Raw genomic sequence first — 17,132 nt, 5'->3', positions numbered from 1 at the left:
CTGTCTGTGGGACACACCAAGGGCTCCGACTCAGTGGGATGAGCTCAGCCGTGGCCACAGTGGCTTCTGGAAGTGGGAAGGCCAAGCAGGCAGGGCCTCGCCTCCATTCTGCTGTGTTTCTGGGGAACGAGCCCTCGTCAGGGGTGGGCACGGGAGGGCTCGGCCTGAGGCTGTGTCTCGCTCGCAGAGGAAGTCATGCTGGCCGAGGAGGACAAGAACGCGGAGGAGAAGTCCCCTCTGGATGGTAGGTGGCTGCCGTCAGCACTCTCTGCCTGGCCTCTGGGCTTTGGGGGCCACTGGGCCGCGGCGCGCGTGCGCTTGCACGTGAGGCATGATGCCTCTGCTCTGCCGGGTGCCTGCGTGTCGGAGGCAGGCTCTGTGTGGGTCAGCAGCACGCGGCGGTCAGCTGGATGCTCCTGGGGAGCTGTGGGCCCTGACCAGAGTGGGTGTAGCCCGCAGTGGGTTCAGCCCGGGGCCTCAGGAGCCTGTGCTCACAGCACAGCCTGCGAGCCGTGTGGTCCAGCACGGCGGCGGACTCGTGACTGTGTGAGTTCACAGGTGCCCCTGTTACAGTGAAACAGAAGTGAAAATCCAGTCCCTCAGTCTTCCTCAGCTCGCTTCAAATCATCCTGGAAAATTCGGGGGGAACCGCACTGCTTCTAGAAGGCTGCGGTTTTAAACCAAGCCGTGTCTGACCCCAGGGCTCCGGATGGTTCTGGCCCCAGCTTGCCGTGGAAGACCCCTAGTGCAACATGGGGCCCCAGAGCGGGGACAGGGCGAGCGCAGCCCCAGCGGCAGGAAGGAAGGCTGCCGTCTTCGTGCCCGCTGCTCAGGACGGGGCCTGACAGGGTGCCATGGCCTCGCGGGGCCCACACCTGGGGCCTGAGCAGGTCTCGCTGGTTCCCCTGCGGCCTTGAGCTCATCTCTCTTGTCTCACCTGCCCTCGGAGTGTGGGCTGCTAGGGCAGCCGGCTACAGCCCTGGCCTTGCCCTGCTTGGAAGTTTCCTGGTCCCCATGGTAGCCAGGCCTCCCCACGGACATCATCATGGAGAGAAGGACAAGCAGGACCTCAAAATCCCTTGTCCCTTTTGCTCTGAGGACCGAGAGGGGCCATGGGGGCCAGGCGTCGTCCTTCCCGCCACCAGCCTTGGCTTCAGGAGGGGGGATCTGCAGAGGCTGCTGGTTCCTGGAGATTAGGGAGTGGGCAACTGGGAGACAGCCCAGCCCTGAGGCAGATCGGCCAGCCGGGCTGCACTCACGCCATCTGCGCACCCTTTGCCTAAAGCAGTGTTGAAGAGAGCAGCCGCCAAGAGGAGCCGAAACGACCTGATCCATGCGGAGGAGGGAGAGGGCCGCTCTGCAGACCTCTGTGCTGTGGGTGAGTCTGTGGGGGTGTGCTGTGTGGGGTGTGTGCCCGCTCCCTCCTCGCCACCCTGGCTCTCCTCCTTCCCTCCCTCCCCAACGTCTCCCCACCCCAAGTCAGTCGGCCAGCCCCAGGTTGGTGTGTCTGCCAGACGGCAGGAGGGAGGGCGCCCGGTGCAGAGATGTCTTCCTGGGGCCAGGCCTTGAGGTGGGTTGCACGCATGGCTCCTGGAGTTCTTCTTTGCCTCTTGCTCCTTCAGTTCAGCACACTGCTGGCTCCCGGCTGGCTGTTCTTGGCTTTGCTGTCCTGTGTGGACTGGAGACCTCTGGCACATCCCGAGGCTGCGGACTGCGTGCGTCGCTGCTGTAGGGACTGAAAGTTTCTTTTATCTCTCTTGTAAGCTCTGTGTATCTCCCATATTCCTTGGGTCTGCTGCCTCTGAGGCCTTGGCTTCATCCCCTGCTTCTCAAAGAGTGAAAGGGAAGCCTGGTTCTTTCATCTTTTTAGTTCCCTTCCTCTTAGCCTGGTGCCAGAATCCTAGCACCTTGAAGTGCCTGGGCCTTTCCCACTGAATGCCCTGAGGTTGTGCATTCTGTGGGAAAGGAGGACCCGGCCCTGGGCCTCCACCTTTGGCAGCATGGGGAGGGGGTGTACTTGGCAATGACCGCTTCGCATTACAGGCACCAAGTCAGGTCCAGACTGCACCTCCTTGATCTCCAGCGGTCCCTAGTGGACTTGAGTTGAATGAGCTGCTTCCCATTATTTGTTACATTTGGAAGACTGAGCTCTCGAATAAGTCATTTGTGTATTTGTTTATCTATTTACACTCCCCATTCTCTGTCCTCAGTAAGCCCATGTCAGTAGTTTGGGGTTTATCCTTCCCCTTTCTAGATGCTCATCTCAGATAATACTCGTACCACCCTCCCGCCCCCCACCACCAAAATCACTGCAGATGGTGACTGCAGCCATGAAACTCAAAGACGCTTACTCCTTGGAAGGAAAGTTATGACCAACCTAGACAGCATACTAAAAAGCAGAGACATTCCTTTGCCAACAAAGGTCCGTCTAGTCAAGGCTATGGTTTTCCAGTGGTCATGTATGGATGTGAGAGTTAGACTGTGAAGAAAGCTGAGTGCTGAAGAATTGATGCTTTTGAACTGTGGTGTTGGAGAAGACTGTTGAGAGTCCCTTGGACTGCAAGGAGATCCAACCAGTCCGTCCTAAAGGAAATCAATACTGAATACTCATTGGAAGAACTGAGGCTGAAGCCGAAGCTCCAATAGTTTGGCCACCCGATGTGAAGAACTGACTCACTGGAAGAGGCCCTGATGCTGGAAAAGACTGAAGGCAGGAGGAGAAGGGGATGACAGAGGATGAGATGGTTGGATGGCATCACTGACTTGCTGGACATGGGTTTGGGTGGACTCCGGGAGTTGGTGATGGACAGTGAGGCCTGGCGTGCTGCGGTTCATGGGGTCACAAAGAGTCGAACACGATTGAGCGATTGAACTCACCTGAACTGAACTGAAGCCCCCCTTCCCACACACACACACATACACACGCACACACATGCTGTGGACTTCTGGAGTCTTTTCACTTTACAGACATCCAGTTCCTGTTCAGTCCAGTGCAGTCGCTCAGTCGTGTCCAACTCTTTGTGACCCCATGAACTGCAGCACACCAGGCCTCCCTGTCCATCACCAACTCCCAGAGCCTACTCAAACCCATGTCCATTGAGTCGGCAATGCCATCCAGCCATCTCATCCTCTGTCGTCCCCTTCTCCTCCTCTCCCCAATCCCTCCCAGCATCAGAGTCTTTTCCAATAAATCAGCTCTTCGAATGAGGTGGCCAAAGTACTGGAGTTTCAGCTTTAGCATCAGTCCTTCCAGTGAACACCCAGGACTGATCTCCTTCAGAATGGATTGGTTGGATCTCCTTGCAGTCCAAGGGACTCTCAAGAGTCTTCTCCAACACCACAGTTGAAAAGCATCAATTCTTCGGCACTCAGCTTTCTTCACAGTCCAACTCTCACATCCATACATGACCACTGGAAAAACCATAGCCTTGACTAGACGGACCTTTTTTGGCCGAACAGTTTTATACAAAATTTCCCCGTCGGTGCCTTTTGGAACGCCCCCGCCCTGACCAGCTGGTCTAATTAGGATCTGCTCCTGTATGGTGCTCACAGCGTCCCTGGTGTGCTGTCCACTACCCTGCAATCAGCTGCTTAAACATCTGTCCTTGCTCAGCAGAGCTTTCGCCCCCGTGGGCTGGGTCCCAGGAGCAGGGCTGCTGCAGGGAGGCTGTGCTGGCGCCTCCCAGGGCGGCCGCTGCCCGCTGTGCAGAGGGTCTGGGATCACACGTTCACCCCAGGGCAGGAACACCTCTGTTCTCGTCCTGCCTGGAGGTTGCAGCTACTCTCGACTTTTCCCAGTTTGAGGGGAATTTGATGATTATAAGGTGGTATTTTCTGGCAATTTTAATTCTCATTTCACTCACTACTAGTGATTTTGACCCTCTTTTTAAGTGTTTCTTTCCCATTTGAATTTGGGTGTTGGTGACTTTTCATGTACTGTACGCTTTTCTGTTGGGTTGTTTGTGTTTGTTAATAGACCAATATATATTGTGGGTCTGAGTTTTAATTTTTTTCAAATTTATAGTGAGTGTTAATATTTAAATGGTCCCTGTATTCTTATTTTACCTAAAGTTTTTTAAAAAAGTTTTTATTATGATTTTGTAAAATGAATTAGAGAGGTAAAAAATCTTTTCCTGTAGCTTGGAATAGTTTAAATAACACCTAAATTATATTTTCTTTAAAGGTGAAATAAAAATGTGAACCCATCTAGCTAAGAAATGAAAAGAATGTGTTAGTCGCTCAGTCGTGTCTGACTCTTTGTGACCCCATGGACTGTAGCCTGCCAGGCTCCTCTGCCCATGACATTCTCCAGGCAAGAATGCTGGAGTGGGTAACCACTCCTTTCTCAAGGGGACCCTCCCAACCCGGGGACTGGGCCTCGGCCTTACACGTTGCAGGCAGGTTCTTTACCGTCTGGGCCACCAGGGAAAAGAGTATGGGCCAGTGTTGCGTTTTGTCCCGAAATATTCCATTTTGTTGCCTTTCAGGCTTGTTTCTATAGAACTGCATGCAGAGCTCTCTTGTGTTCTTCTTGTCTCTCCTTCATTCGGTTCTTTGCTGGTCCATTCACTCAACAGATACTAAGTGCCCAGATGTGTTGGGAGGTGCCTGAGGCATTGGGCTATAGCATTGAACAGGATTCAGAAGCCTTCATCTTTGGAGCTCCCATTCCAGTGCTAGGTGTGAAAAGGAAAAAAGTAGAGAAAGAGGGGCTCAAAGGGTCTGAGGATGTAGGGGTTTTAAATAGAGTGGCTACAACAGGCCCTGAGAAGGTCACCTTTGAGTAAAAAGCGAAGCAATGAGCAGGTGAGCTTACCAGGACACAGAACATCCCTAGACAGGTGAGAGGACCCGGAGGCAGGAGAGTCCAGGAGGCCGGTGTGGTTGGAGCAGAGTGGAGGGCTGGGGCAGCGGGGGGGGGGGGGGAAACGAGCGCCCCGGGGGGTCTGGAGCCCAGTGTGGACTCTGCTGCCATGGTGGTTTGCAGAGGAGGGTGGCCTCTGGCTGCAGGGGGGTGCTGAAGACTGCCCGCCATGCAGAGAGGGCAGGGCAGGACCAGGTCAAGGGCTGCTGTGAGGACCCCAGTGCTGGGGGCGGGGGTACTAAGCAGTTGGATTCTAGATCTATCTTGAGGACAAGCCCACAGGATTTCTGACGAGTCGGATGTGGAGATGAGGCAGAGAGAGACATCAAGGACAGCTCTGCAGGGAGTGTCCACAGAGGAGCCCTGCCCAGGAGGGTGGGACTGGAAACCCATGCGTTTGGGGGGACAATGACTAGAATTTGGTTCCGAGTTTGTGCTGAGTTTGAGATGCACATTGGAGATGCAGTGGGGCGTCAGCTGGGCACTCTGTGTGTTAGGGGCTGGCATTCCGGCTGCAGAAGGCGCTTAAAGCTCTGAGGCTGACTAGACTGTGTCGAGTTTGGTTTTGCTTTCTCCTGGTTGACAGTATATTTATCTTCGATTTCTAATTTCTTAGTTAGGATCATGTAAGCCTAGTATGTGTTAATGATGATTTAAAATAAACAGATTGTAGATTTCCTTATTTTTTTGTTTTCATTTTTATTATTGTTATTTTTAGTCATTATTAGGTTTATCTTTCTACTTTATTTTGATTTATTCTATTATTATTTTTCTGATTTCTTAAAATGTATAACTTGTTCTTTTTTCTTTCTTCTTTAACAGTGAAAGCAGTTAAGGCTGCGTGTTTCCCTCTGCACAGAGCTTTGTTATGAATTCCCCTCTGTACTGGTTTCCAGATAACAATTTTTTTACTTTCCTCTTGAGGCAAAATTTATCTGGGAATGTGCTTCTGAGTTATAAGCAGCAATATTTTGACCATCTTTTTATTATGTCTAATTTTATCAGATAATGATTGGGAAATGTGGCCAGTAAATCTCTATATTTAGAAGTTTTCAGATTCCAACTTCATGACTGACTTTAGAAAGTTTCATTGACAGAAGCATGCTCTGTGTACACTCCGCTTTTGAGAGTTATCAGGGTGTGTGTCTCAAAGTCAGCTTTGTTGATTGTGTTTTCCAGTTCTTTAGGTCTTTATGTTTTATCTCCTAAATCTGTTCAGTTCTGAAAGAGGTGTTTAGAACATTCCCACTTCATTTTTTATTAATGAGTTTCTTTGTATTTTTTTCTTAAAAGTGTGTGTGTGTGTGTGTGTGTGTGTGTGTGTGTGTGTGTGTGTGTGATCGGAGCACATCGTGAGACCCATCCTCTTACGTTTCAGGTGTGTGGTGGATGGCTGTTGGCCACGGGTGCTGTGCTGGGCAGCAGGTCTGCAGGGCCTGTCCATCCCGCTTCACCAGCACCCTGGTCCTGTTCACAGCCCTCCAGCCCCACTGGTCACCACTGTCCTGTCTCTGGTTTAATGAATTTCACTGGTTCAGATCCCTCATCTGCGTGCAGTCACTCACGAAGCATCTGTCTTTCTGAAGGTAGCTCATCTCCCTTGGCATGTCATCCTCAAGGCCCCTCCGTGTGGTGCATATTGCCGAGTTCCCTTCTCTATTAGGCTGAAGAGTGTTCTGTGGTGCATACAGACTACATTTTCTCTGTCCACTCAGCTGTCGGTGGGCAGTGGGTTGTTTCCATGTCTTATCTGTTGTGGATTGTGCTGCAGTTAACATGGGAGAGCTCAGATCTCTTCAAGATTCTGATTTCAGTTGCTTTGGAGACCTTTCTTTCTATAGATGCAGATACAGATGCATGCTGTGCTCGCTCAGTCATGTCCGACTCTTTGTGACCCTGTGGACTGTAGCCTGCAAGGCTCCTCTGTCCGTGGGATTTTCCAGGCGAGAGCACTGGAGTGGGTTGTCTGCCCTCCTCCAGGGGATCTTCCCAACCTAGGGATTGAATCCGCACCTCGTATGTCCCCTGCGTTGACAGGCGGGTTCTTCACCACTGCTGCCACCCGGGCAGCCCAAGATAGAGAGACAGAGATAGAGGTGGTCTCCCCAGCAGCCGGCTTGCTGGGCCATCAGGTGGTTTCAGTTCCACTTTTGAGGAGCCACAGTGCGGCTCTCCATTTGCGTTCCCATCAACAGAGCACGAAGGTCTAGTTTTCCCATGTTCTCGCCAACATTGTCTTTTGTCTTTTTGGAAGTAGCCATCCTGACAACTGTGAGGTGATAAGTCTCGTGGCCTTGAGCTGCGTTTTCTTGACGCTCCCTGGCTTCTGTTTACACGTTTGGCCGCGGTATATTTTTATGGCTGTTTCCTCTTCTGTGTGAATCGTGTGTTCCATCATCGCACAGAACCTTCTTTGTCCATTCACTGCCTCCACTGGACAATCTCTTGTCTGACAGCAAACGCCTTACTTTTCATTGCTGCCATTATTTTGGGGTTTTAGTTCGCATTCTTGGTATCTTTGCTTTTCCTTTCATTTTCAACTCTTTATGGTATTAAGTATTTTCAGTGTTCTTCTTACAAACAACATGTAACTGGGTTTTGCTTTTTTTTTTTTAACCCAGCCTTGTGGTCTTTGTTCCTAATGGGGGAGCCCAGCCTGTCTCTGCTTAGCGCAAGGGTCGGCATCCGTGGCTTCTTCCCCTCCTCCTTGGCACTTGGTGTCGGTGTTGATACTGTGGTCTCTATCTTTCCTGCTTTGCCCTTAGACCAGGTTGCTGTTCATCAGGCTCTCCCCTCTGCTAATTTCCGATTCTTCCTGCTTCTGTTCCACAAATGATGGCCTTCCACCCCTGCTCCCAGAATTAGCAGCATCGTCTGGACTGCCCTCCTGGTTCCTACCCTCTTTACCGCCGAGGTGTAGTGCTTGCATAACTGAATCGCTGGGTTTCGCGCTTCTCTGCCCCACCCTCAGCCCCGCGAGCATCTGCAGTGCTCCCCTCCTTGTTCCCCGTTCCTGCTGGGAGATGTCCTGGGGACTTAGTTCCCGCTGTCGCCAGGCCCTTGGTCGCCCTGGGCGGGCGTGGGCCTGCCTCGGCCTCCCCACCGGGCGGCCGCGTGGGTGCTGTCTCCTCTGCGGCCGCTGGGCCCGCGGGCTCCGCTCTGTCTTGCTCGGCTGTCTCTCGGCGCCCCGCTAGCGGCGTGTAGGCGGGTGACTGGCGTCTGCACAGGCTCAGGCGCCCTTTGTTGTTCTCCTGACGAGAGAGCCTCTGCTGCTGTGGTTGTCTCTCTTGTTCTGCGGGGCTCACTGCCCTATTCCTGGTGTCCTGGTTGCAGATGCGGCCGCTCCTGGAATGCCCTCTGCCTGGGGTCTGAAGCCCAGGGGGCCTCTCGGCCTGCAGCTCAGGTCTTCCTACTCGAGGAATGTTTTTTTCCACTTGTTCAGTTACTCAGCCTCCTTTCCTTTTTCTCTTTGCTCCTGGAATTCCCGTTACTTTGTGTTACCGCTTCCTTTGCTCCTTTATGTCTCTCAGCCTTTTCCTTTGATTTCTTCCGCCTTATATTTCCTGTATCTGTTTATCTAAGACATGGCTTTGCTGCATCTTCAGGCTCCTAGTTTGCGTTTTAAAGAGTGAACGTCTTTCTTTTCATCTGCTGAATGACTTGGGAGGAGTTTCATTTTCTCTCTTGGTTTCATCTTGGTGGCTTTGGCTCTGTGCCATATCTGGGATCCTGCAGAGCCCAAGGGGCTCCTTGCACTCGGGCCCTCAGGTGGTCTGCTTCCCTCGGGTCTGGATATAGGGCCTGGCACCTCCTGGGTTCCCCGCAGCTCCATGCTGGCTGCTGGTTGAGGCCTGATGGGTCAGCCTGCATGGTTTCTTTAACCCCCAGAACCCCGTGAGACCCCGTATCTGTTACCAGTGAGGACTCTTCGGCTGCGAGGGTGTGCCAGCCATGTGCCTATCGGGCGGACAGGGTGCATGGCCACGTGCCTGGAGTCCAGTCCACATCACTTCTGCCTCCCACACCAAGGAATGCAGCCGCTAAACAGGAAGGCGTCCTGCGCTGCCTGCCTGTCACCTGTGATCTGTGCCTGTGCCCTGGTGGGATGGTGGGGGCAGGGGCAGGTCACGGTTGCCCGGTGTTTCTGTGCCCCACTCAGGGCAGTCGTCGAAGGGATGGTGCTCAGCGGGGCTGGCGCAGACATTATGTTGACTAATGAGACCCCGCCTGGGTTAGTGCACAGACCTCACGTGTGCACAGGCACCCACGCCATTCTACCTGGGGCTTAATTCTGCTGTCATTCATAGCTCATTCATTCTCAACTGCCCCCAGCTTGAAGATGTGTATTTTTTGTGGAAAAAGCCTTTTTATCGTGAAGAATACATGCTGATTAAGCGGAACCTGGAAAACGCACCGAACCTGGAAGTCCTGATGTTGCAGGTTTCCGCCCAAAGCAGGGGTTCTGACTGTGACACATTTTCACTTCTCCTGCAGACGCCCCCTTTCGCCAGAGCTGCTGTGAGCACACAGGCGCTGCTCTTGGGAAGTGCCGCCTGTCCTCAGGGACCCAGCCCTGGACACCCTGAGGCCCCCTGGTCCCGGGGTGTGAGAGGACAGCAGCCCTGAGGCCCTCTCTGGGCGCGGCCAGCTGGCCTCACGGGGCTTGTCCCGCAGGGAGTCTCCCTGGAGAGTGTGTTGCTTGTCCTACTGGCCACGTGTGTGCACAAAGTGTGTTCTTGGGTGACATGTTCTCTTGACCTGCCTTCCCCGAGTGGGCCTGTGTGTGATCGCAGGGGTGCGCCTGTGTGGATCTGAGTGTGTCTTTGGGGGTGTGGTCAGCATCGGGGTGTGCTGGGCAGCACATGTGTGTGACTGTCTCTAAACGGCAGTGTCTGGGGATCCTGAGTGTGTGGGTCCCCAGTGGGTCTGTGTGGGCTCTGCCTGTGTGCAGGCCTCTCCTTGCCTGTGCTGTCTTCCCTCTTTGCCCTGTGGCTGTCTTGGAGGAGGGAGTGGGTGTGTCTGGCTGTGGCCTTGGCATTTTGCAGCCCTTGGCAAGGTTGGCCAAGAGGCCGTGTTGGATGAGCCAGTCACGAGGACCCGGCATTGGCTGGTGTCAGGTCACGGACTGGGGGCTGTGTCCTGGCTCAGCCAGAGGCTGTGCTGGAGCAGCGCCTTCCGCAGGTGAGGGTGGGGCGTGGGTGCGGCCTCTGGAGTGCTGGGAGCTCCGCGTTAGGGCCCCGCTCCCCCTGACAAGGGCTGGCTGGCAGGCGCTCCTCAGGACCCGCCTTGTGTCTGGTGCACAGCGTCTCTGTGTGATGTAGCTGCTCCAGAGGCCTCGGCCCATCTTCATTTAGTGAATCCAGGAAGACACCAGCCTGAAAATGCTCTTGAGTCTGCGCACTCACACCCCCCTGTGCAAACACGCCCACCATTGTGTAGCATGCTCCATGCTTCTTCCCCAGGGGCTGCGGCTAGGCCAGGGGTTCCGAGCCGCCTGTGTCTGAGCACTTGGGGGCACTCAGAGCCCCCAGGCACCCATGATGCCCGCTCATGCCCTTGTCACATGGCACCAGGGGTTGGGGGCGCAGCGGGGAGCCCTGCCCCCCAGAGCTCAGTCTGATCTGGGGCTCGGGCAAAGAACAGACTGCAAAGCCCGCGCAGTGCAGTTGGCACTAGGGTGTGATTGTTGGGGCACTGAGGCCTGTTACTGGAGCCTAGAGAAGGGTGGCCTCGGAGCTGAGAAGGAGCCGGGGGGAAGGCACTCCCCTTGGGGGGCAGTGAAGGCGCTGTGTGCATGGGAGCGGGAGAGGGCAGTTGGGTCTGGCGGGTGAGTCGGGGCAGAGGAGCAGCTTCCTGGGCAGACATTCTGGGCTCTGTGGGCCAGAGTCTGCAGCCAGGCCAGACACAGATGAAGGAGCTAGGCTGTGTTCCAAGGCAACTGCTAGAAAAGCAGGCGGTCAGTGGCTTTTGGCCCCGGAGCTATGGAGGGAGGAAGGGCCAGAAGCAGCAGGGCTCCCCAGGTAACGCCAGGAATCAGAGTACCCTGGGAGCGTGGGGACTGCCCTGCTGTGAGGCGGCCGGGGCGCTGGGGACCACTGGCCTGCTTCATTGCAGGCCTCCCAGCCAGGGCCCAGCAGCTAGGAAGACCGCCCCGGCACTTGGTTCCCTCGTTTGTGAAGCAGGGGTGTGGCCAGGAGCCACTCCAGGGGCGCAGGGCCCTTTAGCCCAATGTTGGTAGTGGATCTGACGCACACAGCACCCGAGATGGAAGCTGGTGCCTTGAGCCAGGCCAGAGCAAGTGTCCTTGTGGGCGGGGGACACATGTCCTGGAGGGTGCGTCTGCAGGGCTCACACTGGCAGAGGGAGAGTGTGTCCTGGGGCCCGGTGGTCCCCCACACCCTCAGCGAGCCCCTGTTCCTGCAGGGTCCCCCTTCGCCCGAGCCAGTCTCAAGAGCGGGAAGACGGAGAGCTCGTCATACTTCCGCAGGAAGGAGAAGATGTTCCGGTTCTTCATCCGGCGCCTGGTGAAGGCCCAGAGCTTCTACTGGGCGGTGCTGTGCGTGGTGGCCCTGAACACGCTGTGCGTGGCCATCGTGCACTACCAGCAGCCCCAGCGGCTCACCACGGCTCTGTGTACGTAGCTGGGCCCAGCCCTCCCGGGGCCCGCCTCCTCGGGAACGCTTCCAGCCCGCAGCCTGTGGCACTGGGGTGCCCTGGGTAGGACCCCTGTGCCGACCACAGTGCCCCGGGGGTCTCTGCTGGAGGCCTGATGTGCCCAGGCCTGGGCCCAGGTTCCAGGAGGCTGGGCTGGTCTGGTCAGACCCCGTCCGTCGGTGTAGTGGGAAACTAGTGAGGGGTCTGGGGAACTGGGACGATGTCTCCTGCCCTATGGGCTTTCGACCCTGGAGCTAAGGGGTCCGTCTGCCCTGGATCCCTGAGGAAAGTCTTGGTTCCCAGGGGTCTCCCAGGGCTCTTCCAGTTGTTTCCGTTTTTCTTCTTGGTTGGTTGGATCTGGACGTGTCCTTGACCAGGGATTATTGCAAACGTGTCCATGAGCCTCAGGATACAGCAGGGGCTCTGGGTCGTGACCTGTCTGGCCCTGGTTATAGTTCCAAGGACGTGAAGAGCTGAGGCCCCTTCCTAGGGACCAGGTTCCTTCACACCCAAGGGCCCTGCAGGGCGTGTGCAACAAAAGGGCTTGCTTGTTCGTTTTGCCTCGCGAGCCCTCCAGAGACGCTGTGTGAGTGCTTTCTGTCCTGCGGTCGGGGGCCCCCCCCCCCCCTTCCCCGGGTCAGCCACTCGTGTTAGTGGCTGATCTGGCTGATCTGGAGACAGCCTGCTCCGGGCTTCTGCACGTGCCTCGCTCTCTCCCCTCCGTCTCCCTCTCCCTGTGTGCGTGCGGCCGCCTAGACGCCCAGGAGAGCCTTCCTCCCGAGAACCCTCCTGGCTCCCAGGCCCGGCCCCCAGCAGGCCAGCTGCACGGAGCCTGGGCAGCTCTGACCGCGAGGCCAGGCTGCTGCTGCTGGGCTCTTTAGGGCTCTGGATGGATGGCCCCCCGGAGCACCCGAAAATGTGGATGGGGAAGGCTGTGTTGGGGGCTGGCTCCAGGCTTTTCCCAGACTTCGACTGCAATCCATTGCTGGCATGATGGGAATGGGCAGAGAGAGGAGAAGCAGGAGGGGCCCCGGCTGGCTCCCAGGTGGGGAGGGCAGGCCAGGGAGCCAAAGTGTGTGCACTGAACCGGTGCCCTGCCCCTGACTCACGTGTCCTGGGCCCATGGTTTGGTGTGGGATCTGGCCTGGGACTGAATTCAATCTCCTTGAGTCCTCAGGCTGTGATATCCCACCCTTGGGGGCTGGGCAGGGGCTGGGGAGCCAGGGCTTCCTCCTCACTCGGGCAGTGGTGTGGCTGCTCTCTGGGGCTTCCGAGCTAGGCCTTTTCTTCCTACAAGAAGCCGGTGGTACCCAGTCTGTCTTGCGGTTGCTCCTGTCTCCTGGAGATTTGCCCAGTGAGTGGGCTGGAGGGGGCCTGCACGGCCTGGTTGTGTGTCTGATGTCAGGAGCATGAGGCTGGAAGTGCCTAGGTGCTGGCTGGGCCGCAGGCGTCCCTGGCTGCAAATCTGCCCCCTCACTGCCTCATCTTCTCTGTGGTTTCCTGGAAACGCCTGCATTCATCAGCCTCCCCCAGGGGAAATGGCTGGAGGGAAGGGTGGCCTTGGCTGGGTCTGGAGGCATCTGCTCAGTGCTGGGCTGAAGCTGAGGTGGGCGGACCCAGCCTGGGAGGGCAGGCCTTGCAGGAGGCAGAGGCAGAAGTGGGGGCTCCCTTTAGGAGAGCCCCCTTCATCAGAGCTCACTATGGGGCCCTGGCCTGAGGCTGGCCATGTACCTCGCTGTCTGCCTGTCAAATGCACCACCCCCAAGGCACTAAGGACCCCGAGACTGATGCCCAGATGGTGAAGGGGTCCTGAGAGTGGATGCTGTCATGCCGTGAACTCCTGGGCCTGGCCGGATGGACCTGGCCACCCTCTCCTCTGTCCCTTTGTCCCCACAGTTGCTGTCTTCCTGTTACAGCGCAGACACTGTAATGTAGTTGCTCTGCTCCCTGAGCCCATGACCTCCTGGAGGGAGGGGTCAGCTGTCTCTGGGGCCAGCTCAGGGCAGCGCAAGGGCCTGCAGGCTGAATGAGTACTTTAGGAGGGAACATGTGGACGCCCTTTCTTGGCCCCTGAGGGGAGGCTGAGCATATGAAGCTGAGGGTAGTGGGCGTGTTGTGGAGGCTGTGTTCCAGGTGCCCCCTTTCTTGGAGAGCTTCCCTTTCAGCACTTCCTGGGCTGGTTCCAATAAAGGGGAGCAAGACGGGCCACTGGGTAGCTTCAGCTCCAAGGTCTGGGTGGGGCAGCTAGGGGCCCTGCCTCTGCGGTCTCTCCTTCCAAGACCTGAGCTCCCCTCGTGAGGCCCTGGAGTGCAGGGGCCAAGGGGCTCATGTTCCAAGCTGGACTCAGGGCACAGCCGTCACATGGCTTCTCCAGGAGGGCTGCTGTGCCATCGCCTTACTCATCCTGGGCACGGCTCGGGTACCCTGCTGGCGTTTGGACTGGCTTCAGAGGCCAGGCAGGTGGTGATTGTCCATGTACCTGGGTCGCCTACCTGAGACCTTCCTGGGCTGTATGAACCATCACACTTCTGTGAGGCACGCTGCCCAGTGGGCAGTGGAGCTGCTGTCTTTGCTCATTTGGGGTCTCAGCTGCTGCAGAGCTGCCTGGGGAGGCCTGTGTGTCTGTGCAGCACATGGGGGAGAACAGTTTCAGGGTGTGCACGGAGGGCAGGACGTGTGTGATCCTCTCTTCCACCTTCCGTTTGAACAGAAGCTTCTTGAGGGCCAGTCTCCCAACCAGTCTGGCTGCCAGAGGCCCTGGGGCCGCCGGGCGGGTGGCTGCCTGGTGGCTGGACCCCTGTGCCCCTGGCCCCCGTGGGGGCTCTGCCCTTCCTGCTCTGCTTCCCTGGCCCCAGGTCAGAGGCCACAGTGCCTTTGGCTCACTCTGAAATGATGCATGGATTCCAGCTTTGGGCGGAGGATGAAAAACAGCGACCTTGTTCTGATCCCTGGAATTCCTGGCTTGGCCAGCCAGTCAGGGGCTAAGCTTGCTGTGTCTCCTGCAGTCTGTGGTCTCAGACAGCTTCTGGACTGTTCTTCTTGCTCTGACCCTGCTTGTTCTCCCCTTAGGCTGGGTTGGAGTAGTGTCTCTGGGCCTTGAATTCCCAGGATGACCCTCGGGTCCAGTGTGGCCTCCCTTCAGCCCTGCAGCAGGGTCAGCACCACCAGCAGCAGGATCCCTGGGCTGAAGCGGGCCCTGCTCACCACAGCCACCTGCCGGGCCCAGCCTGCAGGAAGCTGAAGGCACCACACCCACAGGGGTCTCTGTGTGACTCCCCAGGGCCCCTAGGAAGTGTGGGTGCCTCCTGGGAGACTCGTACTATGGGGGTCTGGGGGTGTTAGGTGGTAAGGATGCTTGCCTTTAGTGGGGTGAGCCTGTGAACAGAGTTAAAACCAAACATGGTGCTGTGAGTCCAAGAGGGTCAGGGAGGTCCTTGCAGAGAAACTGGCGCTTTGGCCCAGGGTCCTCGCAGAGGGACTCCAGTTGCAGTCAGCGTGTGGGTCAGGGAGTGAGACTGAAAGGAGAAGGGAGGGTCCAAGGCCATCCAGCATCTCCAGGGGGTTGGGTGCCTCCTGCCTGACCACCTAAGTCCCCTGGGAGACTTGGGCCCTTGACCCAGAGCTCACTCCTGAACCTGGTCCTGGGAGCCTGGGCCCTCGCCTGCAAGCTGGAAGGAGCACCTCTGTGCGTCACGTCCTCTCTGCTCGCTGCTTTGTCCTGGGCTGAGGCTGGAGCTCAGAGCCGCAGACCAGGCCTGGAAGCTGCCCGCTGGATCAGCCCAGAGGTCTGGTGCCCTCCGGTCTGGACTGAGCTGGGCGGGAGGAGGCCGCGAGCCAACCCCCCTCTTCTCCGGCTTCTCTAGACTTTGCAGAGTTTGTCTTCCTGGGCCTCTTCCTCGCAGAGATGGCCCTGAAGATGTACGGCCTGGGGCCCAGGAGCTACTTCCGGTCGTCCTTCAACTGCTTCGATTTTGGGGTGAGTAAGCCTCCTCCTCAGGGATGCCTGCTGTGGGTCCAGGTGGGCCCACCGTGTCCTGGCCTGAGGGCACACGCAGCCCACCCCCACGATGCCATACCCAGCGTGAGCTGGGGTCTGGAGCACAGTCTGTCCCCAGTAGGAAAGGCAGCCTGCCAACAGGGGAGGCCTGTCCTGGCCCGGTCCTTACCGGTGCGGGTGTCGGCCACGGGGCAGCCTCATTCCCGTCCTGACCTGTCTGTGGTCCCAAGGTCAGCTCAAGCCTCTGTGGCCTCCTCTGTGCTTGGTAGGCGATCTTTTAAATGTGCTGCTGCTATCCCATGGAGGCTCAAGGAGGCTGTGGTCCTGACCCCATCCTGCAGGTCTGGCCTGGGCAGGCCTGGACACATGTGCCAGATTTTCCTGGGAGGCCGGAGGGGAGCAGTGGTCCCGGGTCCCTTCAGCAGCCTCTGCACTGCGGGAGACCTGGAAGGCAGGTGCTTCTGAGGCTCACCGTGGACAAGCGCGGAAGCCCCTTCCCGGCCCTGCAGTTGTGCAGGGCGCTGCCCTGTGCTGGCCCCAGAGCCCGAGGATGGGCGCTGTTGACGCCTGCGTGCGGCAGAGTTCTGACCTGGTGGAGGGCCTGAGTGGGAGGCGGCCAGGCCTCAGCCCAGGGAGGTCTTGCCCTTCTGCAGCCTTCTCAGTAGCCAGGCAGGGAGGCTGGACCTTGGGCAAAGGGAAGCTTCAACCTGAAATGGAGTTTGCCTTTCCCTCTCCGCGACGTGGCGCAGCCCGAGAGTGTGTCGGGTCCTCGCGACTCACTTCACGCGTGAGTGACTGGGGACACTGCGATGGGCCCGGGGCTGCCCAGCTCGTATGCAGGACGGTCCGCACCGGAGCCCGGGGCGGTGGCCGCGCACCTGCCACCCTGCCTGCGCTCGGGCGGGGAAGGCGACGACCGCCTCAGCGCTCTCGGGACACGGCGCCTGTGACCGGGGTGGACGGTTGGGAGCGAGCCAGCGCTTCTGCTCCTTTTCCTTCTTGGTTACAAAGGAAAAGAGAAAGCTTGGCAAATGCAGGCAGAGGGGACCCAGTCGGGGAAGAGCCTTCAGAGTGAGGGTCATCTGGGAACCGGCTAGGTCCCAGGACAGGGACTAATTCGCACATAAGCTAACAGTTACTCCGGAACTTACCGGCTCAGAACAGTATCTATTGTCTCACAGTTCCTAAGGGCCAGGAGTGCAGGTGTGGCTTGACAGGGTGCCTGTGGCCTGGGGGCCCTCACGAGGTCGCAGTCCAGCTGAAGCCAGGGGTGCAGCTCGCCTGAGGCTTACTTAGGGCTGGAGGGTTACGCTCAGGCCCACTAGAGGCTGTTGAAAGGACTGGCTTGTGAAGGGTGACCGGCCGTGCCCCCAGAGCCGCGGCCTCTCCGTGAGCGGCTCGCGTGTCCTCACCACACTGTAACTCACGACGCGAGTGCCAGACGGAGGCTGCAGAAAGCAGTCGCAGGGGAAGGAGCTGTCAGCGGCGCTACTGTACTGTCAGGAGGGAGTCAGCAGGCCAGCCCTCCTTGCACGGGGAAGAATGTTGCCAGGATCCGGGGGTCTGTGCGGGCCGTCCTCGGGGCTGCCTGCCAAGGCCTGCTGATCCAGCTTCTTC

The 17,132-nt window shown here is 57.5% G+C and overlaps 1 protein-coding gene across 1 annotated transcript in view; it reads left to right on the top strand.

Annotated features, from left to right (window-relative positions):
• Positions 1–17,132, top strand: part of CACNA1B (calcium voltage-gated channel subunit alpha1 B) — a 210,466-nt gene that overhangs the window by 72,823 nt on the left and 120,511 nt on the right. The window contains exons 9-12 of the mRNA XM_042245300.2: positions 188–244; positions 1,289–1,378; positions 11,288–11,497; positions 15,382–15,494. Of these exons, the coding sequence (XP_042101234.1) occupies positions 188–244; positions 1,289–1,378; positions 11,288–11,497; positions 15,382–15,494 (470 nt within the window). The remainder of the gene's footprint in view (positions 1–187; positions 245–1,288; positions 1,379–11,287; positions 11,498–15,381; positions 15,495–17,132) is intronic.

This window comes from Ovis aries, chromosome 3, assembly GCF_016772045.2.
Source record: "Ovis aries strain OAR_USU_Benz2616 breed Rambouillet chromosome 3, ARS-UI_Ramb_v3.0, whole genome shotgun sequence".
In the NCBI taxonomy this organism is placed as follows: Eukaryota; Metazoa; Chordata; class Mammalia; order Artiodactyla; family Bovidae; genus Ovis; species Ovis aries.
Note: the sequence above shows the minus strand (reverse complement) of the source record. Positions and strands in the feature narration are given on the sequence as shown.